Here is a 23,983-nt window from a genome sequence, read left to right as displayed (position 1 = left end):
TATTTCTCATCAATGGTTCATTTAGCTTATTCTCGCTCTTAGTTATATTGAGTAACTTGCTCCAAAAATTTGGTAGTTTTTTGTGTGCATTTTTTTGCTTTTGTTGGTTTGGCAGTTAGTTGTGGCTTCATCATCTATTGTGAACAACTAACTCTATAACATTATGAAACCCAATGTTACAAACTTTAGTTCATGGAAAGAGAAAATCTAAGATGTCCTAATACAAATGAAGTAAATCCTACAAATATGTCTAAAGAGGTGTAAGTAATTGGATGCATTGGCTAAATCCATTATCATATTGCAATGTTGCAAAATTAGTTTAAAGGATTGTCATAAATGGAAGTGAGAGTAGAAAGATAACAAGAATGATGACAAGGATGTTGACAAGAAAGAGTGAAAAGGTAAAGTGAAGGTTGAGGAAGTGAATGCAATAAGTGCACATGAAGATAATGGTGAAGTGTTGTTTACTTCTAGTCTTAATATGGATGTATTCATTGCATTAGATTGGCACTTGAACCAAGATTCGATACTTGATTCAAGTACTTCTTTTCATGTAACTCCTCATAGGGAGTAATATTCATATGATAGAAAAAAGCGTGGATCTATCCACCTTGGGAATGAATACATGTGTGAAATTGTCGATTCAAGAGATTTCATTTTAGAATGGATCTACCTTCACCCCATTAAGAATGTAAGGCATGTGACCAAGCTCACAAAGGACTTGATCTCTACTAGTTAGCTTGATGACTTGGGATATTCCACTACCTTGGGTAGTCAATTATATAAATTCCACAAGCGCTCACTTGTTGTACCTAGAGGAGCCAAATGTGTGACCTATCTTCTTCATCCATGGTAAAAGATCATGTAATTATGATGATTGAATAACCAAGTGTGGCATCTGGATTATGTCATATGCGTACAAAGGGAATGTAAATTCTTTCTCATTTGGGTTACTTTCTAGTTTTTACTTTTGTTGATTTTTCTATACATGAGCATTATATATATGATAAGCATACTCATTCAACCCATAAGAGGAGCTTAAACAGAGAAAAGAGTGAGCCACTTTACCTGGTACACAATGATATATGTGGGCCTATGCCTACAAGGTCTTTAGTAGGGGGCATCCTATTTTATTATATTATTAATTATGTGACTAGGAAAGGGGGGATTTCCTTATGGCTAGGAAAGATGCATTGTCTTACTTCCATAAATGTTTTGGCACTTGCAAAAAATTCATTTGGAAAGATACTAAACCATCCTAAGACTAATAATGGTGCAAAGTATGTTTCTCATGAATTTAAAGCTTCTTATGACATCAAGAGGGAGAAGAAGATGGACAAGATAGAGGAGATGATGTTAAGATGAAGTAGAGGAGGATTATTACTCCACACACATGCACGTGCCCACCCCAATATTGACATTATGGCAAGAAGATAAATACTCCCATGCTCACATAGCGTGGATTTTCCTAGTGGGAGTGAGGGGATCATGATTACTCAATCAAAAAATCATATAGCTCTTTCACAATTTGGGAGTATCCTATCCTTGCTTTTATTTATCCTTGTTTCTTTTTCCTTGCCCATTTGCAAAGCTCTACCAATCATGGTCCTATCATTGTTCGTGCCTCCTTTCCATCCACTATGCTTAACACTATCTAAGAGAAGCAACAATACCAAATCATTTAAGATTGTGTTATTCCTTCCTTATCGATGTAACTAATCCTCTCCTAAATGCACAACTTGTGTATCAAAAGTGATCATATTATCAAGTGATTTCCTTGCTCTAATCATCTTCGTATAATAAACTATTGAGCTAGATGGGAAGGTCATGTACCATGTGTTTTGGTAGTGGATCAATTCAATAAAGTATGCTTGCTTGGGTTCATATGTGCATCCATGAAAAGTCACATATACTTGTCTCCTCTAGGCTTTCTTGGTTGGATCTTGATATAATCCTTGTATATGGATAGGAGATAGTGCCAAATTGCAAGAAAGAGATGAAGAACAAGGGGACGATTTGAGATAGAATTTGGGGGATCACTTGGACTAATCCTTTTTTGAGCTTGAGAATGTAGTGGTTCAAGAATACTCTAGATGAATGAAAATCATTGTTGAATATGGGAAAGAAGGCCAATACAAGTTGAGAAACTATTGGTGGAGATGACTACATTTTGCAATGTGGAGGTTTAAGAGAGGTTGATTTCTATGGATCATAAGAGAGAGAAATTTTTTGATCAAGGACTAGTTTTTGGCCTAAGAATCACATGATTACTACATTAACAATGAGAGAAATATTGGATTTGATGACGGTGATGATGAGGAATCAATAATAGAGCTAAATATCATTGATACTAGAGGGTAAAAGTAGAGATAATGAATTGATGAGGCTGCTAATTTGCATAGATCCAATAGAGGGGCTGATTCAAGTGAAGTTGAGGGCTAGTCTTAATATGGATTAAGGGAGGGAGAGATGGTAGTGATTAATTCTTGACCTTTCTCTCAATCTTCTTTTGCTTTGCCTTCCACTCCACAAGAGGGGATGAGTAGCCCAACATGAAGGTGATGGAGGGAAAAGAAAGACAAGCAAGGGGGTAAATCTATCCTTTTCATAGGGGGTGAAGCTAAAGGAGAACACCCTACATGATTGAGATAAGGGGTTAATGGAAAGTGGCAAGAATTTAAGTAATTAGAACTCTATTTTCACATCTCTTTCATATGCTTTGATTTCATTGTGGCTTTGACTAGTTCTTGTCAAGTACTTCTTACCATGCAAATTCTCTCCTCCTCCTCATGCACGAAGTTGAACTGACTTCTAAAGAAAAGAATTTAAATTTTACTAAATTTTCACATGAAAACTCTTTTGCAAGGGTCTTTTACATGCTCGAGCTATCTACACTCAAAATTGTATTCATATGCGAGATAAGAGTATTGCTTTTCAATTGTTCTTTTTGTGATGGAACCAATTAATCCTTGAGGTTTAAAAAAAAACTATGATTCAAATTAATTTTTTTCTTTAACCATTTATATTATGACGGTCATTTGCGATGGTGTGTGTAAAGACTCAAGCCTAGGAATTCCTATGTAGATAATGTTGTTGATTTTTATCAAGCAAATTATCAACTAGACTGAGAGGAAAATATCAATTTAATCATAAAAAGTGTTTAGTATCTTAGCCATAGTTAATTATGAGAGACTAGTTTTCATGGGGAGAAAGAGACGTTGCTAAAAAAGTATACAAATGCCAACATGTAATGTAGAGACACTACACATAGGATGAATTCTTAGTGTCCATTTACAATGTTGTAAAATTCTAGAATACTCACATTAGGTAAAATTTGGACACAAAAATGGTCCCTTTAAGAAGTTTGACTCACTCTTCCTCCTCAAAAATGGGGTTAGGATAAAAATTTTGCAAACAAACTCAAAATTTGGTAGATCCTTGAATGTGCTCTTCAAGCTCTTTATGTTGACCTATAACACACCATGAGATTCTTTATATTTCAAAAGATTTGAAATTGATGTGACCCCTTTATAAGAATCTCATGGCATGCTAAATCACCAAAAAGAGGTTGTAGAGTAGATTCAAAGGTCAGACAAATTGTCAGTTTGTTTGCAAAAATTTAACCCTAACCCCATTTTTGAGGAGGGAGAGTGATCAAACTTCTTAAAGGGACCATTTTTAAGTCCAAATTTTGTATAATGATTTTTTGGGGTAGTCTTGACTTCACAATTAATTTATAACAATTCTTGAGTCTCAAGTTTCCTAAATTGTTCTCATGCTTGTCATCTTTAGCCTTGACTTAAGGTTAATTTGTTATTATGATATTGAGCTATTGCATTTAAATAATTTTTCATTTTTCAATGGTGTAAGTCGTCTTATGTTGGTCTTAATTTGACAATTTTGGGACTTATATTACTTGGGATTTAGTACACAAAATGGCTACATTACATCCTTCCCTCAATAGAAAATTTTGAGATGTCCTCATCTTGAAATAGGATCCATGTGGCATCTTCTTCTAGATACTCATTCTATTATACAAGGTATTTGCAAAGAATGTGAAAACCAAGAAGCTTCTATCTAGTATCTAAGATCTTCTTTTGTTTCCTTTCAAGCATTGCTTAGGATGGAATAACTATATGTTCATAATCTAAGATATGGTTAAGGTTAGCGACATAAAGTTCTAATAGGTTGACATGATTTACATTATGGATCTTTAGATGTTGAGATAACAAGAGTTTATAAGCTTGGTTTCCCAAATATTTTCTTATTGCATGTGTCCCATAATAGCTTGGACTAAGCTTCTTGTATTTTCCCAATAAGAAAATCTTTCCAATCTTACACAAGGAAAACCACACCCCTTCTTTGGATAATCTCTTAGTTCTTTGAGGATCTAAGTATGCCTTATTTTTTTATTGTACTATCTTAATATCTTGGTGGATACCCTTGACTTTATAGTTATACCCATCAATAGCTATAGGTAAATTGATACACAGTCTCCTCTACCCACTTCATTTGTGGAATGTCAAAAGGTTGAAGTTCTCCTGGCATTTTGAGACTTTCCACCTTCACCTTTAGTAGGATAGGCATTTACATAGAGCAAAAATGTCTCTCTTCAATACCCAATCATAGCTCCTTTGGATAGTCTTAAGATGCCTTTTCATAGCCCAAATATATTGCAATGGGCTTCCAAAAATTTTTCATCTTCACTTCATAGGATTTGGAAATCTTTGTTGACTCGCTATCTTTAATCTTGGATTTCTCCTTGGTAGAGCTTCCTCCTTGGATTATTGCTTCCATGAGAGCTTGGTACTTTGAATCCATGGAGATGGCTCTATGAGTAACATCCAAAATAGGATTATCAAGTATAGATACTAATTTGAGACATATTACTTTTGCAATAGTGTTTAAGAAGGCTCTCTTGTCTAAAGCATTAACTCTACAACATCATCCTTCCCTATCCTATGTCTAACCTCAAAATTGAACTCTTATGAGATGTCTACCATCTTCTTTGTTTCATGTTTTGACTAGTTGCATATCTAGCTTAGAATTTTATGATCTATTACTAGCAAAAACTTCCCCTAGAAGGTACATAGTTTCAACACATGGATCACGACAAGAAGTTCTAGGTCATGGGTGGCATAGATAGTTTTATAGGGCTTTAATTTCCTAGAAGTGTAGCCAACTAGTTTTCTTTCATGTAACAAGACTCCTCCAATTGGAAGTCCACTTGGATTGGTGGGCACTTCAAATTCTTGAGAAAAGTCTAGAAGCTTTACATGTGTTAATTGACTCCTCCAACTGCAAGTTCGCTTGCATTGGTGGACACTTCAAATTCTTGAGAAATTTTTGGAATTTATACATGTGTTGTAGTACATCCTTTTAGTTTATTGAAGCTTTACTAATGCTCAACTATCCATATGATTTTCATGTGGTTCTTAAGAAGATTGGTTAGGGGTGCGTCTATGAGGGATTAATATTTAATGAAGATCTACTACCATCCTATAAGTACTAAGGATATATATCCTAGATACTCAATTTGGTGAGTGCATAAAAATGCATTTTCTTTGCTTAGTGTAGATTTTATTTTGCCAAATAATCTAAAGTACTAATTTTAGCTAACCTTTATGATCTTTATGGGATTTCAAAATACACCAAGATGCCCTCAAAGAACACTATTACAAATTCATCTAGGTAGGGTCAAAATATGCCATGCCTTAATTGACTATAGGTAATTAGGTTGTTGATCAATCCAAAAGGCATCACTAGGAAATCTTAATGCCCATATCAAGTATTAAAGGATATCCTATGAACATCTTGATACTTTCTAATTTGATAATACCTTGACATGAAATCAACCTTTGAAAAGATTATTGCTCCATGGATTCTATTTAAGAATTCACTAGTTTGAGGATTAGGATATTTGTTCTTTATTATCACTTGATTTAGGCCTGTAAAGTTGATACACAACTAAGAGATACATAATTCTTTTTCTAAAAGAGCACTAAGGACTCCCCAAGGTGAACTACTTGATCAAATGAACCCTTGCTCAATTCAGTACCTTTATTTATTCCCCATATTGAGAAGCTTTGATCACCACATTGTTTTTGCACCATTGCTTCCACAAAATTTTTTGGCTTCAATAGTGATGCAAAGATGAGTAGGTATGGATTGATTTGTTGCAATTGAACCAATGGCACAAAAATAATCATCCAATCCAAAGATTATGCATCTTACTCTACCTTAGTTCCTTTGCCATTGAAGTTTAGTGGCTAAATTTGCCTCAAAAGAAACATATTTTCTTAGTGTTCCATATATGCACTGTAGTTTTGATTTGACAATAAATCACAACTCATTGGATTTCACATTTTCTTGATTTATACATTTTTTTCTCTCATTGACTTAAGATACGCGATAAAATCAAAGTAAGGGGACTAGAAATTCAAATAAATAATGACAATCTATGCCTTTATTATTGCAAAAATGAGCAATACAATTCCATAGCTTCTAAGTATCATAGCTAATAGTAACTTGGATTCCTAACCAATTCTACTCATGAATTTCTTGAAGGGGTACAATTTGATCTTCGTAAAATCTCTCAAGCTCTTTACTCATTTGGTAGTGTTACAAATCCTCTTAAGGCATGTGCACTATGTGAGCATCTTCCATACATAACTATTTACTCCGAGGTACAACTAACAGTAGTTTGTCATAGACCTAATGACATAACATCATTATCTCTCATTAGCATTTACCATATCATTAGTATGGTATTATTTGAATATGAATTGGTGAACTAGCTTTAACTCTTCTAGCCATTAGATCCTTCTAAGTTCATCCTAAGGTTTCGAAGAGTCAAGATTGATTACAAAAATATGGAAGCAAGTTTTCCAAGGCATTTCTCATGACCAACCTTGTTGTATTCTAGCATTATGAGGATTTTAAACATTCTTAAGAAAAGTCATCACCACCTCTCCAAATTCCACATTTAGTGATTGACCGCTATTCAGTATACTATGTTGAACACCATGAATCAAGAATAAGCTTTCTCAGCATCCTAAACCAAAGAATAATTGAACATTAGCAAATTAAAATGAGATACACTATATATATATATATATATAGTTTAAAAATCTCAGGTACAAAAATCACAATTACAATAATATATCTCAAGTCCCTTAAATGAAAAGATAGGAGGTTTGGTTTGGGGGATTGAAAACCCTATTTGAGTAGAAGGATTAGAATATTTGGTGAATTTATAGCCCTTGACTTTCTTCTTTCAAAAAGTGCTATCGTATTAGGTGGGATAGCCTTGGTTATCTCATCGTGAATCCATTTGGCCCTCAAAATGAATTTTCCATTTATGTGCTTAGGTTTATCTCCATGGATATAATCAAACTTATAAAGTCTAATTATTTTGAGTTCTTCAAACCATTTAATTTCTTGATGTTGACTATTGCAAGACCATAGAATTGGCTAACACCTAGGGAAAATAGGATTCTACCCTTCCCTAGTCTATACTCCAACTATCACCCATTTTTATGCTAAGGTGTAGTAGTATCATCTTCTCTACAATGATCATAACATTCTCTCTAAACTCCCAAATCAGGAATCAACAAGCATTCTCATATAAGATCTAAAATATAACCACTTATGATGAGGATCATTACTCAACTGTCATAAGAAAAGCTTCGAGATGTAGGACACATAGGAATATTAAATCTTTCAACACACTCACTTAACCACTCTTTCTTGAACTTCCTCTCCTCAAACTCTCTTTTCATATTAGAGTATTAACATAAGGTCCTTCAACAACAATTCACCCAAAAAGTACTAATGATGCACATAATAGTTATGCATGAAAATATATAATATATACACAACTTGTCTTATTAATGAAGCCTTATAGAAATCATCCCTATTCTCCATAATATTCCTATCATGATAGATATGTTTTCATAAGTTAGTGATCTATGTAAAGGATAGTAGATGGTATAACAACTTGGCACTTCTAGGTATTCCCATACATAGTTCTTGAGGTGGGTACCTTGGAATGATAGTAACTCTTTCAAAAGGAAGAATGTGAGTCACCTTCATGCATATGCATAAGGTCTCAAGTACTCGTTCCTTGTTTACATAGAGCAATTTATATGTGCAAAAAGAAAAAAGAAGAAAACATGTTAACCTATATAAGTTTCTTGATCCATCAAATTCTCTAAAGGTCATACATGACATAGTAGGTCCTACTTGCATATATCCCCAAATGAGGATCAATTTTAGCGCATAGATTATACAATACCCATCCTCTTGACGGATGTAATATAGGCAAAGAAATGTGTATCCTTTGAAGGATTTGAAACACCAATTCTCTAAATTGATAGCACGGTGATCTATAAGCCAGTTGGTAAACTAGGAAAGGGACCTCTAAGAGGTGGGTTAGCTCCTTGAATCCCTAGTCACAATGACACTAATGTCAAGCCAAAGAAAGTCTCCAATTATTCATTCAACAACTCATTCATTTCTTTGTAAGTCTTCTAATAGTCATTGAACCTTAGCCTCTATATCCTTAGAGTTCTAAACCTTAGTGTATCATTAAAAAATGGCTTTCTTTTATTTTATGTTACATAAGGTTCAATAATCAATAAAAAATAATCATATTTATAAGAAATAATTTTAACTCAATCTAGCAAGAGTGGCAAAACCATCCTTACCTAGGGTGGGACCTTTTAACTGCACAAGGTTAGGCCATATGTGATCATACTCTTGTCCAAGGAAAAATGATATTTATTGCTCATAGCCCCATTGAGCTTCCCTACACCAAGAGAGTCATCCTAGGCTATTGGGGAGCTGCTAACTTGGTCCTTTTCCCTAAAGATAAGCATTCTCTTATTCTCTTACACCCCACAAGGTGAAGTGACTCATTCCACAAGATGGCCTTATTCATGCATCTTGTAAGATGCTCAAGTCATGTTGGTTTCAAGTGACCAATTGTCTCGTCCTTTGTCATTTTCTCCTCATCCATTGTCATAAGCATGATTTTGGGAGCTAATTTCATAGTCACCTTCTTTTATCAATGATCAAATAATTTGCACACTCTAAGCTAATCTAATTTTGGCCTAGGAATTTGGTTTTACTCTACTATCTATGTCTATGCTATTTTCCTATTTCTTGATAGGTTTTCTTGATTCTTTGTAGTAAGGAGATTCAAGTTTTTATTTTATTGATTAGTTCTATAGATGAACGCACAATGTAGCTTGTGAAGCAAATGTCAATCCAATAGCTGAGTCTCTCCATGACAATTTGATACTAATGTTCCTCAATACATTCATGATACAAACAACAATGCATCCATACACTAATGAGCAAGCTAAGTACACCCATAAAGCATTGTGCACCATCTTCATGACGAAGATGGGGAGGGAGATGTAATACTCTTGCTTTTGACTTTCCATGAGCATTTGAAATGCACTTCCGTTTTACTTGGATGTGAAGATCATCCAACAATATCATGTTTGATAGCCTTTGAATGTTGGACTTAATACTAGTCTTCCTATTTGTAGTAAGAATTGTCACTACATCTGCTCTCAAGGCAACATAAAGCCTTCCATGCATAAAAGGGGCATCCAATGATTCATGATCTTACCCATAAAGTAGCAACAAGCTTCTAGAATGTCTATGAATTATGTTCTAATTGGGATTAATGTCTCTCTTAGAATGTGGTGTGAAGGCTTGCCTCCATGCGGCTTCAACTCAAGGTTGACTGGAAACACTGTAACTACACTGAGTCTTTTTCATGCTAGGCTTAGGTTAAAGATATTGTTTGAGCATAATTATTCAACTTTTGTACTTCAAACGAGTGCTAGAGAGTTGATCAAGGTCATGATTACTTTAAGATACCTTTCGTAAATATTGCAACTATAACAAATTGGGTTGACCTTTTTCTTTCTTATAATTACATGCATCTCATCACATGCATGCACAAGTTGACACCATCAACTCATTGGACACCCATAAAGAAAAAGGGCAGAAAGAACTAACAGGTCAATGTTGATGGATAGAGAAAAAGAAGATTGATTATTGTTATTTAATTGATTATTGATCATCATATGGCAGATCCATATGCTTTGTGAAACGCTTCATCTTGATGAATGTGCAACAAAATGTAAGTACCATGCATAAATCCAACAGTCAAACTGATTAGGACGGTAGGGCTTACAGTTGATCAGCTTGCTTGCTATTCATGCAAATAAGCACATATAAACAGACGACCAGATGCTACATCACCCGCAGCTGAGCTACAAAGACTCAGTCAACTCCAAGTAACAAATTACCTACAGCTCTAGTAAGCAAATATCATAATAGTACTGTTAATTGTTGCTGAGATGCTAGTTTCATAAGAAGCCTAAGGCTCACTCCCAACTTACAAGAAACCATGCTAAGCATGAGCCGAAATGTCTATTAACATGCAAACAAGCATGTTTGATTCGGTATAGTAGGCAAATATTGTTGGGACTAAGCTACAAACTCAGCATTCACAATCCATGATGGACACTTCAATGAAGTTGCTCTGTGTAAGTTTCTTAAAACAGCTCTTACAACAAATCTAATCATCAGGATCTCTAGGCAGTGGCTCTAGCTTCTGCAAGACACCCAATGCATTGCTGTTCTGTTTGTCCAATGGGACAAGTAAAATGTAGCCGACTGTAAAAAATTGGGCAACCACAAACTCTTCAGATGCTCCTACCCTCTTAAAAGGAAAAAGGACTCTATTTCAAGCCATCAAATAATGCAAGACTAAGCAAAAACAAGTATTCTAAGGGTTGCAAAAAGTCTATTAAAACATTCCCTCAATGACTTCATGTTCTGAAAGGACATTTCTCAATCTCAGGAACCACATCATAGAAGATCCCACAGATGGTGGCTCCAACAACCATCCAGCACTCAAAACATCATGTGACTAAAGAAAGACTCCTAGAAGTTATGCATGACAATGAGGTGCATTCATATCCTACGAAACATACTAAACGATTCTTCAATAACAGATAAAATTAAACATTCCCACACTAACTTTCAAACCTGTACCACAAACTCTTAAATGCATGTGTTGTATTCTGCCACACCTGCTAACACATGTCATGTGTACAGCAATACTACTTTGCTAAACCTCTGTGCAGCTGAAATTGATGCACAAAGAAGTAAGACATTAGGTCTAAGAGGAATATAACTCAATTCAGAAGCAAAAATGTCTCTGTTACACTGTCTGGTTGGCCTGAAAACACTAGGGTAAAACGAAGACTGTTCCTCTGACATGGTAGTCATAATACAACAGGCAAGCCAGCCACCTTGTTGGATAAGCACAGATGCAACCAGACAAGGCAGTCAGAAAATGTAACGTATAGATGAATCATGTTTACAGGTGGATACCTAGCAGGACAAATTGTTCAAAGATAGTCTCTTCTTCCCCCTTTGACCAGCACCTTCAGGAACTCGACGTCGGGATCAATCCTACAGTAGCTTCTTACATCAGATCCTCTGCAATGGAATGAGATCCACAAGGATGAAAACTGTTATCTTCCCATCAACCATCAGCATACAAATGAAATACTTCCACAAGCTCAGAGAAGGCTAGAGCTTCCAAACACCTGTATCCTGGGAGCTGAAGAAGGGACCAATGGGTTAGTACTTGAAGTGGAGAAGAAACAGTAAAGGTCAGCTTTTGCTGGATTCTTGATCAAACAAACGGAAAGATAGTTTTTCTAACTGTACAGGCCAATCTTCACCAAGCTGTTGGGGATTTGAATCCATTGCAACCTTGAAATCTGTTAAAGAGATGGGAGGTCCAATCTTCTCCCTACCCTTCCTGGATAGTTCAGCTGCAGGCCCAGACCAAACCCCATTAAGAACTCGATTGCGCTTCAAAGCAGAAGAGACTTCTTCCCTCACAGTATTATCCTGCATGGAGCCACTAAAAACTGGCCTTTGCTGAGCTGACGTAGTCCGGCAATCCATGCATGCTTTTAGCAGCCTGTTCAGAAAGCAATCCAGTGCATGATTCAGCAAATTTGCACAATCTCTACTGACACCCTCGAGGCCCTCCAGTGCTGCTATTTGCTCCATGCACCTGTGCAGTGACTCAATATCAGGCAAGTCAGCCGCATCCAAACAATCATCATTTGTTACATCCTGAAGCAGATGCACTGGATAACCAACTAATGGGGGCTTCCGTACAGCACCCATGCTGCCAGAGCAGAAAGGAATCCCTAAGGGTGCTTTAATTAACCTGTCTGCAGGAGTCAAACTAGTATCCTCCCCTCCAAACCCTAGATTTGAGGATTCAAGAGGGCTAGCACTATCAGTTGACGTTGACTGCAGAGCTCTGAGACGCTTCAAAGGGGGTGCATATGCACTATTAGACTCTGCATCCAACTGCTTGGCTGCACTTTCGATATGCTGAATAGGTCGTAATAAATCTGGTGAAAAATGAGATCCAAGAGGGCTGGATTTGTCTTTCTTGGCTTTAGTATCACGCTCACGGGGTGTATACAATCTTCCTTTGCATGGGGAAGTAGCCAAAGCATCCCCATTTGACAGGATAGAAGAAGAGACTTGTTGTAAAGTGTCATCACCAACAACTGAGAGGGAAGGAGGTTTGACTCGAGCCCCTTTCGCAGCCTTAGATACATTCTGAGCAGCAGGAGGAGGAGGAGCCTGTGCATGTACAGCATTGCTCAGAATTGCTTTGACCAATTGGTTATGCAATGCCACATTCTCTTTGCCGATTGTGAGGATGATGACTTTGTCAAGCTCTTGCTTGGACAGGTGAGAGCTGATGAAGCTACGAAAATGTGAGAAGTACTTGTTGGCTCGCTCAGGGCCCACACGCTTAACAATTTGGGCCTTGAGATCAAGGACGTTGATCCGTGGAGGGGGTGGTGGGCGCGACATGTCAGTCCATCCTTCTAAGCTTTTAATCTCAAAAGAAGAAGCTCTGCCTGCACTTGGAGATGGTGTTACTGTGGTATTCAATCCCTGCTTGCTTTCCACCATCAACATTATCTTTCTGTTGATGTGGTGACAATCCTGCTACATCGATGTGATGACAGCAATTATTGCAAAATGCTGAGTACGCCTAGTCCCAAAGCATAACTAGAGCATCAGGATCAGACTCACATGCACCCCCGATTCCTGCACAGTACAGGCGAGTTGCTCTTTCACTTGCCAAAACCCTGTCTTACTCGAGCCGTGGCAGCAATGTTAGGGTTTCCACTGCTGTCAACTAAATTAGCTGCTTGCTGTAACAGCAGTAATTCTTACTTGGCACGGCGGATGTATCCTCCCTGCGGTTAGCATTAGGGTTTCCGCTCCCGAAGTGGTCCCGCAAAATCCAATCAGTAATGAACGATTCGGCTAACGCGATGATGAGAAAATGTGCCGTAGAATCTGTTCTTCCATCATAATTGCCTGTAAAATTAGGGTTTTCTTGTGAGAGAAGGGCTTTCCCCCCTTCTGTTCAGGAACCGACGCTATATCTGACTAAGCAAGACAGACACACAGGGAAGCAAAGTTCGAAAAGCGAGAGAAAGAGGGAGTTAGCAGAACTTACACAGCAGAATTTAATTCAGTTCAGCTCCCCAGCCGCCATCACGGCACTGCGTGGCAATCTGCGAGAAGCCATTCCCTGAAGAGCTGGAGCTCTGACGAAGACGATCGAGTGAGCACGGAAGTAGGAAAAATGGTGTGGAAAAAAATGCCAAGCTAGTGGCAGGTGATCCAGTCAAAGCCGCACACTGTCGGAGCACGGAGCTTTAGGCTATGGCGGATCGATCATCAGAGCATGATGGTCCGGGAAGATGATGATGATGGTGGTGCTATGGTAATGGTGACATGGAAAACCGATGAATTAACATGCTAATGCCATAAGGTTTACTTTTCAGTCCAACATGAGAGACGATGTCACAATGCCACTCCCTTGTGCATGTGCCACTAGGGAAGACGTCACTTAGCAATGCTCCTAACCATGGCACCATTGATTGAAAGACTATTGAACTTTGTCACTTAGCAATGCTCCTAACCATGGCACCATTGATTGAAAGACTTTGTGTCATCTTCGAGTGTCATTCCATTGCATTGCAATGCAGACGCAAGAAGATGATGGTGGTGGTGGTGGTGTAGTAATGGTGACTAGGAAAATTGATATATTAACATGCTAAATGTTGTCAGACAAGGGGGAAGTGCGATAGCAATGCTAACTTGGAAAATGGATAAATTAACATGCTAATGTTATAAGGTTTGTGCGTGTGCTACAGAGATGTTAACCATGGCAATGTTACTCGAAATAACATTCAAATAGCAACTCTATGTCATTTCTGGGTACTGTTCCATTGCATCATGTGGTGGGTGGTGGTGTGATGTAACGATGGCATGGAAATTCAATGGATTAACATGCTAATGTTGTAGGGTTTATTTCAATCTAACGTGAGAGATGTCACAATGTCACTCAAGTGCATGTGCTAGGGAGATGTCACTACCAATACTTATAATTATGGCCAATATATTGTGTCAACTCCCATTGTTATTCAAGATATCAAAGTGTGGTGTAATAAGAAGGTGGTGGTGGTGTAATTGTGACATAGAGAATGGATAAATCAGAGTGCTAATGCTATAATGTTTATTTTTATCTGGCATGAGAGATCTCAAAATGCCATTGAAGTGCATGTGCTTGGGAGATGTCACTAGCCATACTTATAACCACAACATTACACATAACTATTCCTTGATAGCAACTCAATGTCACCTCTTGATGTCTATATCAAGGTGTAGCATGACAAGGTGGTGGTGGTAGTGGTGATGATGTGATGGTAAAGGTAACATGGAAAACAAAGTAAATGTTACTATTGTAAGGTTCATTTCAATCCAACATGAGAGATGTCACAACACCACTCTTATACATGTGTTGGGAGATATCATTGGTAATGCTCGTAAGTATGGCAATGTCATTGGTGATACTCATAAATATGACAACATCACATGATTAGGGACTATTTGTCAAAAGTAACTTGATGTCACACCTCTCTCTCTCTCTCTCTCTCTCTCTCTCTCTCTCTCTCTCTCTCTCTCTCTCTCTCTCTCTCTCTCTCTCTCTCTCTCTCTCTCTCTCTCTCTCTCTCTCTCTCTCTCTCTCTCTCTCTCTCTCTGTGTGTGTGTGTGTGTGTGTGTTCCATGCACAAGGAACTTCAAGTGGATCAACACCACAAATAAATGATATGTCACCTCCTAATGCCATTTTATGCATCAATGAACCTCAAGTATGTCTTCTTCATGTACTAAACCTTATAAAAATTATCATTATTTTACTCCATGGATTCTTTTTATTGTTTTGAAGTTATCTATCTTTGTTTCATTGATAACTACTTATTTTATTGAAGTCATCTTTGGCTTTATCAATCTAAGATTGATAAGCAAGTCTTGAGTACTTCTTTTTAACATGTTTTGTTACTAGAGTAATCACTTCTAAAGTAGTGTATTTATGAAGTTTTTTGTCATTCTATCTAATGCTAATTTTTAATCTTGTGTTCCAAAATGCTCATTATGTCTCGAATACCTTGTTCTCTAGTTGTGTAGAGAAACATGTTCATCAAATTAAGATTGCACATGCATCAACATGACTAATCTTGTGGCTAATCAACAATACATGAATTAGAATAGACATTAGGGTAAGACACGGATTACTTGAGTGGGACAGGAAGAAGAAGTTACAATATAGGAGAGAGGCCAAAAAACCTTTGAAAGAATGTGAACCTTAGTTCTAGGAAGGGGCCAAAGAGAAGTAGCTCATGTCGTTGCCATGACCATCAAGTGGGCAAACCTAGCTTGCCTTTAGTGGAAAGAGATAAACAAATAAAGATCCACTAAAAACACATGTCCAAAATGGCAAGTTTCTACCATTGAAGCACAAGAGGAATGATGGAAGGTGGAGAAGTGCACTGTCATAGAAATAAAGCCAAATGTAGAGAAGATCTACCTAGAGGTGTTTGGAAACCATCTTCATCATTGCAATGTAACAATATTTCACAATGATTTCAAGACTCTTATAGATGTGGTGGAAGCCACAACAATCCTCCTTGACAAACCCTTATATTTTTAGAAGTCATGTAACATGGGATTGAACATGTTCTCAATTGATGGGCAATGTAACAACCATACCTAATCTCATGCACCTAGGTATTGATTTGATGTATAATTAATGGGCACATAACAATTATGCTCCTCTACTCCATTATTGTTATAAAAGGAGCATTTAAAGTGTGCACTTTAAGCACAAATTTTTGTTTTTTAAATAAGATCATCCATCATCGCTATCAATTCTATACATGTCTTCAGGGGCACTTACTAAAGCCTTGCTTTCATTAAGTTACAATTCCAAATTGTCCTCAATCTCTTGTTGTGACACAATTGCCTGTAGAACCTCCACATCATAGAATCAAGGCCTAGGTATCATAGTCAAGGGTTTATGTGAGGTGCCTCCTCTAAAAGCCTAGAGGAGCACTCTAATAATCGGTTGTTGCAACTTGAATCCATGTGCATCACTATCTAGTCTCCCCTTAGGAAACTTCAGACTTAGTTGGGCACAAGAATTCTAACCGTGCTTCATAAGTGAAGTGTGTTATAGTCACCCCTAACAGTAGTCTAACATGCATGTGAGAAGGGTCACTTTGCAACAATCAAAGGTGGGAGTGGGCTAACACCACACTTGGTTTGAGATCAGTGGAGCTATCTTTTAAACTTCCACAACCATAAGGACCAATATTCAACCACACTCTAGTATCTTAAAATGGTATTGAGCTAGTTCTACTCTACTAAATTAGAGGGTCACATTCTAGCAACTCTATTTGGTGTTCAAGAAAGTTACTTGACTTATTGGGTCTAGCTAGGCATGGGCCATTCATCGTTGGGACTAAGGGCTCCCACTTTCCTTGATAGATTGTTTTAATTATCTAGTTAGCAAGGCATGCTATCACACTATATTGGACACATAAAAACAATTTCCTTTTATTAATTTGTTGCAAAAGACTCTTTAAGATAGGCTTTAGCACGTAACAAACACTTTGGAAAACATGAATACATATTAATTCATAAAAATTATACAAAACCACTACTCCCATAAGAGTGGGAAAAATCCATCCCACCTAGGATGGGACTTCCAACCTTGCAAGGTCAAGTTGTATGTGATCATTGCAATCAAAAAGCAAAACACCTAGCTCCCACAAGAGCTTAGGATACTCACCTTGAGTTTTTCGAGCATCGTGTAAGATGCTAAGGTGCATTGGTGTGGGGATCTCTATGGATTGAACCACATAACCTCTTTTTCACTTGACTATCACAAGCATGAGGGTTCTAAGGTAACCATCACATTCGGAATACAAAAGTAATCACACTACAATTATAAAATAATAGTTTTAATCACTTTTTAACCATGTTGCTCATGAGAATACTTTTTTTAAAAAGCCCATCTTACATTCCTAAAAAGATATTATCTAGCTAGAGTCAGTTTTGAGATATCTTGGGTTATTTTCAAGTCAACTCTCAACCAATATAATTGTTAAAAGTAAAACAACAATTCTATGAGCCCTTTTTAACTATCTCATGCTTATTTAACAATCCTACTAACATGTGCATGATCATTGTATACTTTAAGAAGAAAAAGAGACCATTTTGAACTAAAATCAATGAACCAAAATTACCTAAACATGATTATTTTGGACATTCGTCGTTGCATGGAACCACCACGACTTCAAGTTGGGCATGTAACCTACTATTTTAGGTTGCATGAGTTTTGTGGCCTTCTTAGGTTGTGTTTTAGCTTCAGCATGTGTCTAACTTCAATCACAAGCTCGTTGATGGGGTGAGAGCACGAGCATTCTCTGTATGTCTCTTTGGGGCCATTAAAAATACACAAATTTCACAAACGCGTGTGAATAGCCTCCAAACTCAAGTGTGCTATTGGGTAGGGCAAAGCACAGGTACCAACAACATTGACAAAAAAAAATTAACACAATTCAGAGTCGTTTTGGGACTCAAATCACCTCCCAAGCTTTGTTCATAGAAAAAAGGGTTAGATAAGTGGCTAGGAAGAAAATAATGGTGTAAACAAACTTTAGGAAAGGTGTAACATTAGTTCTGTTGGATTTGAAGCCATCATCAGTAAAAAAGAAGGTGCCATCATCTTGGGATGTCAAAGGATGTTGCATCTGGCACAGGCACCTCATCACATGAATGGTTTGCACTGTTAGAGTCCTCTTGTCCTGAAGGTCAACCACCTCCAACATCGGTTCATCTTGTCACCCAAAGTTGAGAATCCATGGTTTTTGGCCTAAAGGGGAAGGCTAATATAGATGTTTGGAAGAGAGGGGAAAGAGAGAGCCTAATATGCTTTTTCCCGTTCCCTCTTTTTTTATCACTCTAATTTGAGTTTAGCTCTATTGAGCTGCCTTCTCCCCCAAAAGTAAATTTGTTTTTAGCCCCCTTATTTTCACTAAAAGCCAAATTCAAATATATTTTTCCACTAACTTTCTTAATTGTGCCCACTCTAGCAACATGTAAATGTGCAAATGTGTTAATAATTTACATTTCATTGTTGGGAATATTTATTTAACATGTTTCATACATTAATTTATATCTTTTGAAGTCCACATAGTTGTTTTATTAGTATTATCTTTATAGTGGGGATATTACACCATTCCCCTTAGAGAAATCAAGATATCCTCATCTCTAGAGAAATTGGGGATATTCTTTTAAAAGAGTTGACTCATTAATCCAAGTGGCATTGTTTTCAAGATAATCTTTTCATTATACAAGGTTTTCTCTTAGGATTTGACTCCTTTTAGAGGCTTTTTACTTACTTCAAGGATCCTTTTAAATTGCATTTCTAGGATCCTTCAAGCAGGCATCGCTATCTATTCATAGCCAAGTACATGCTTGGGATGAGGTACATTGGGCTTAAGTGCACTCACATGGAATATTTTATATATTGTGAGGTAGGGTAGTAGTTTGAATTTATAGGCTTGCTTTCCCATCACTTGATCACCTCATAACGTCCATAATACCTTGGACTAAGCTTCTTATATTTTCGTAGGGATAGTGAGCCTTCTTAAGTCTCGCCCTTAAGAAAACCATGTTTCCTTCCTTGAAGGTTCATATTGTCCTTTGGAGGTCCATATAAAACTTGCTAGTCTACTTTATACTGTACTGGATATCCCAAATTTGTTGGTTTATCTCTTCAACCATAACTTAGGATGCTTTCACCTTAAGATTAGGTCTAGAAGTTTGAAAAGTGGTCGCATTCTTGGCCATATAAAGCTTGAAATGGAGACATGTCAATAGTCTACTCACATGCAACATTGTGAGAAAATTCTACAAGAGATAGATGTTCAAATCATGTCTTGATTCTCTATCGCAATAGGATCTTATGATATCTTTAATGATTTGATTCATCCTCTTGGTTTGGCCATTAGTCTGTGGATGGTAAGAAACACTGAGTTTTGAAGGCTTGGAATTAAAAAAATCTAGAAATTTGAGGTGAACTTGGAGTCTCTACCATTGACTTCACTCTTTACTAGTTTGTGAAGTCTAAATATATCCTTCATAAATACTCAGGAAAATATCAAATGTAAGTAGTCTTGATCACAGTCAACTGAGTGACTTTAATCAACATATCTACGACTACCATGGTGTAGTCATATGCACCAAGAACAATTGTGGGTAACCCTGATTACGAATTCCATGCTTATAGACTTGTACTTCGTCTGAGGAATGGTTAAGGATTGCAGTTCCCTAGGTATCTTGATTAATTCTACCTTGATTCATTGGTAAGTTATTAGGCATTGGGTTGCATACCATAGTATTTCTCTTTTCAATATTGGCCAATGACAGCTCTTTGTGGACTACATTAAGAGTGTTAGCATATCTTAAATGTCTCCTAATTGGGCTACCATGTGCTTCCCATAAGATCTTGGCCTTAACTTCTTGTCCTTTTGAAATACAAAGGTAATCTTGGTACTAAATACACCCATTGCTTGTGTGTTAGTCCTTATCTTTAGCCCATTCTTTGTCAGAGTTTTTGCCTTGGAGTAGCTTGGCCATAAGCATCTCATACTCTGTCTTGAGGAATGTCTTGGCATACAAGTTCTAGGTTTGGATTGTCAATGGTTATTGATATGATTCTCAAGCTTCAAGAGTCAATCATACTATTAACAAAAACCTTGTAGCTCAAAGAATCTACAACCATGTTATCTTTGCCCAATCAATATTTAGTCCCAAAATCAAACTCTTGTTTCATTTCTATCCATCTTATTTGCCTCATGTTCAAGTCAACTTAGGTGAAAATCCACTTAAGCCTCTTGTGGCCTATTACTAGAGTGACCTTTTGATCTAATCGATAATGTCTCCATAGTTTTATGGCATGGACAATGTGAGTAGCTTGATATTTTGTGTAGTATGATTGGACTCTTAATGTTTCAACTTTTGTGAGGTGTTAGCCATAGGCCTTCCTTCTTGTACCAATACTCCAATTGCAAGTCCACTTGCATCAGTGATACATCAAATGGTTAGGTGAAATCACAGAGTTTCAATTCTAGGGTAGTGGGTTTACAGATTCCTTGAGTTTATCAAAGTGCTTTTGGTGCTTGCCTACGCATATGATCAAAGTGTTCTTCTTCAAGAGATTAGTTAATGGTGTTGCTATGAGGGAATAATGTTTTACGAAGATCCAAAATGATAAAGTTCTAATACCATCCTATCAATTCCAAAAGTCCTCAAAATTCCCTAAGTGTTTTACGTATAAGCCAATCCAGGATGTCCTTTACTTTTGAAAGGTCTATCGAGGGCAAAGACAAGCATAGAGTCAATTCTCATAGAGGGTTTGGAGTGCAATCCTGAATCTCATGATCTAGTGGTTTTGAGTATACTAGCACACCATTGAAGAGAGACCATCGAAGAATATCAACACAAAATCATCTAGGTATGGTCGAAAGATATCTTGCATCAATTGATTGAATGCTTATGGGACATTAGTCAACTTGAAGGACACGATCAAGAATCCATAGTATCCACATCTAGTGCTAAAGGAAATATTTGGGATGTCCTAATTTTTTATTCAAATTTAGTAATGCCCATATCTCAAGTCTATCATTGAAAGGACTTTGGCTCTGGATAGTCACTCTAGGAGTTCATCGACTATGGGATACTTATTCTTAATCATCACTTGGTTAAGTCCTTTGAAGTCAAATGGAGCCTAAGGGATCCATCTTTCTTCTTCTAGAAAAAAATAAGAATGCCCTTTGCTGAATTACTTGGAAGGATGGATCCTTTCTCAATTACTTGCCTCAATTGCTCCTTAAGCTTGAAGCCTTTGAGTGGACATCTCATATGGTCATTTGGATACCAATTTGGCTCCAAGTGTCAATCCTATTTCATGGTCAATTGAAGGCAATTGTGTTAGCTTATCTGAGAAGACATCCTTAAAGTCATTGATCCATGAAGGAAGCATGTCTTCTTGGGTCTTCTCAATCTTGTTTAGATGGATCTTATTCAACCCCTTTTGGAGTCAACTTACACTGGCTAGTTGGACTTTGGTTCTCCTAGCTTTCCCATGTGTCTTTATGATATTCCTATAACATGCCTATCTAGTGAATCCTGATGGCATAAATTTTTAGTAGTCCATCAAGAGGTAATAAAGATAACCTCTATTCAAAACTCCTTGTAATAACCAAACTCCACAACCTCAAACTTCTTGAGCTCCTTGTAATAACCAAACTCCATAGCCTCAAATTTCTTGAGCCTATCTTGTGGGGGAAGCTCCACCTCAATCCCACAAGGATGGACATGAAGTGAGGCCTAAATTATTACTATGGTCTCCTAGTAATATTATTTAGCATCAACTAGAAGTGACCACTTTGCTGTCATCCATCAAACTAAAGTGAACGATTGCCACACTTGGTTCAAACATAGTGAAAAAGGAGGTGAGTATTATGCATCAATCCCTCTATCCATTACATAGTGTAGATTGTGCTACCCTAAAATGACATTGGTCAGGATCTAGGATGACAAATTAGGACAATCAATGTTTGGCCCTTCCTAACTTGTCCTAATCAAGTGGTTTGAATTTTTTGTGAAATCCTCCCGACTAATTGAGACCACTCTACTGTAACAAAAACCTATTGAGGTTCTAACCACTCCCTTTTCTCACATAGTAGTTTTAGTTTTCTAATTAACCTAACACACCAAGACTCTACCTTAAGGCCAAAAATAAAACCCACCAAGTTGCCCTCAGCTACTACTAGTATCGAGGCTTTCTAGGAGATCCATCTCGAGCTTGTAGGGATTAAGCTAGTCCTACTATACCCAAGAATTACAGCTAGAGCCCCCTTGGCTCCTTGATGCCTCTTAGCTAAAAAACAAGTCCCTACAGAGAACCTCTTGCATTCAATACCAATCCTAGCATTCAAAGTGGTAATCCATAAGGATTGCCAAAGTGTTATGGGTATTTAGAACCATAACAGGAAATATGAGAACACACAAATATGTTGAAATGCTAGACTTCATCACTAACATAATTCTTGCACAAATTCCAACAGCCATACCTGAAAATATTTATGAACACATAACTCATAAACAATGACTTTGGTAATCAAGTAACAAGACACAAAAATAAAAATCAACTAGCAATGACCAATAAAACACGGCGTTGTCATTCTCTACATTCAGACATTCATCTGATCTCAAGAAATACAACTGCATGAATATCAAGACAGGTGCTTGTAATACAAGTAACATACCACATGACATTTATGGTCACTTTAACATAGGCTGATCTCAAGTAGCTATATGCATATATCAAAGTAAAAAGACTAAGCAACTATTGGGATTCCTGCCCTAAGGAATGTCCTTGGGGTGCCCTAAGCGTGAAGTGGGGAGGCAAAATAGGGCCTAGCTTGAGGACCCCTAGGTGCAGTGAATGTGAGCTATGTACCGCGACTTGCATGTGGACATGTCACAGGCTCCTTACTTGTTTTTTAAAGGCCTTGCTGAGGTATAGGGTTCGAGCAGTAGGTAATTGTTAGTCCTCGTCCTCAGAAGGTGGTGGTGAAGGGGATTTAATGGAGTGACTCAAAAATTTCCAGCTCTACATGAAGTTCTTAAGGTTCAACCGGACCTGGAGAGGGGTGGTGGAGAGAAATGGATGGCTGCATCGGGTGAATTTGTTGTCACTCATATCTTTAAGAACAACGAGGTAGAAGGAAGGTAGGAGGCTGGCTTGCATCATTAAGTGGGTCATCGCGTAGCTATCAATGGCATTAGGGTCAAAAAAGAGTGGGGGGAGGCCACGTTCTGTCGGGATGGGGTCCTGCCTAAGTAGGATTTTTAATAGCCTAAGGTAGTTGCAAGTGGTAATGAAGGCGAGATTCGGACAGGAGGAGAAGTCAGCAATAAAGCGGGTCATGGTGGCATCTAGGCTGTCAGAAGTGAAGGTGAGGGCTTGGGCTAAGATGGTAGTACAGGGGTTATATATGACGGGGAAGTCATAACGGCCATGGGTGTTTGCATCAAAGTCTACTCCTATCCTACAAGGGTACGCCATGTAGGTGGGGTTGTTTCTCTCAGAAGGGAGGGTATTACAAAAATCCATCCATGCGAACACGTTGTCATCGCAAATGCATCTCTGCCCACACTGGCTGGCACTCGTATCCGGACACGAATCAAGGCACTTCAAAAACTTTATTTTGCAAGTATTCCGCATCCTCAATGCTCCAGAGGGTGGGATTCTTCTCTCTTTCTTTCAACCATTGTTGGCTTAGCCGGCTTCTGACATTGATCACCTCGTCCACTCTGCGTAGGGCATTGGGAATGAGGAAGCTGAAGTTGAAGGGCTGCTTCTCTTTTTCTTATCTCTCCCAAATTATGAGCTCCGCATGGAAACTAGCCAACATGT

General features: G+C 37.6%; 1 protein-coding gene across 3 annotated transcripts; it reads right to left on the bottom strand.

Moving 5' to 3' along the window:
* Positions 1-11,210: 11,210 nt before the first annotated feature.
* On the bottom strand, positions 11,211-13,954 carry LOC148025460 (uncharacterized). 3 transcript variants are annotated; one of them, XR_015693099.1, is made up of 3 exons: positions 13,601-13,954; positions 11,640-13,458; positions 11,211-11,529 (listed from the first exon to the last, which is right to left on the bottom strand). XR_015693099.1 is itself a non-coding variant. In XM_087692594.1 (3 exons), exon 3 carries the CDS (start codon positions 13,048-13,050, stop codon positions 11,707-11,709), a length of 1,344 nt encoding a protein of 447 aa, XP_087548720.1. In that variant the 5' UTR covers positions 13,051-13,182; positions 13,312-13,458; positions 13,601-13,954; the 3' UTR covers positions 11,211-11,706. The 3 variants fall into 3 exon arrangements, 2 of the variants coding, with proteins under 2 accessions (XP_087548720.1, XP_087548719.1); XM_087692594.1 differs by having other exon boundaries at positions 11,211-13,182; positions 13,312-13,458; XM_087692593.1 differs by having other exon boundaries at positions 11,211-13,476.
* Positions 13,955-23,983: the final 10,029 nt, after the last annotated feature.

The sequence above is a fragment of the Lygodium microphyllum genome, chromosome 14 (assembly GCF_053477565.2).
Source record: "Lygodium microphyllum isolate KBCC chromosome 14, Lygodium_microphyllum_v1.1.10, whole genome shotgun sequence".
NCBI classification, from domain to species: domain Eukaryota; kingdom Viridiplantae; phylum Streptophyta; class Polypodiopsida; order Schizaeales; family Lygodiaceae; genus Lygodium; species Lygodium microphyllum.
This window is presented reverse-complemented; position numbering and strand designations above follow the sequence as displayed.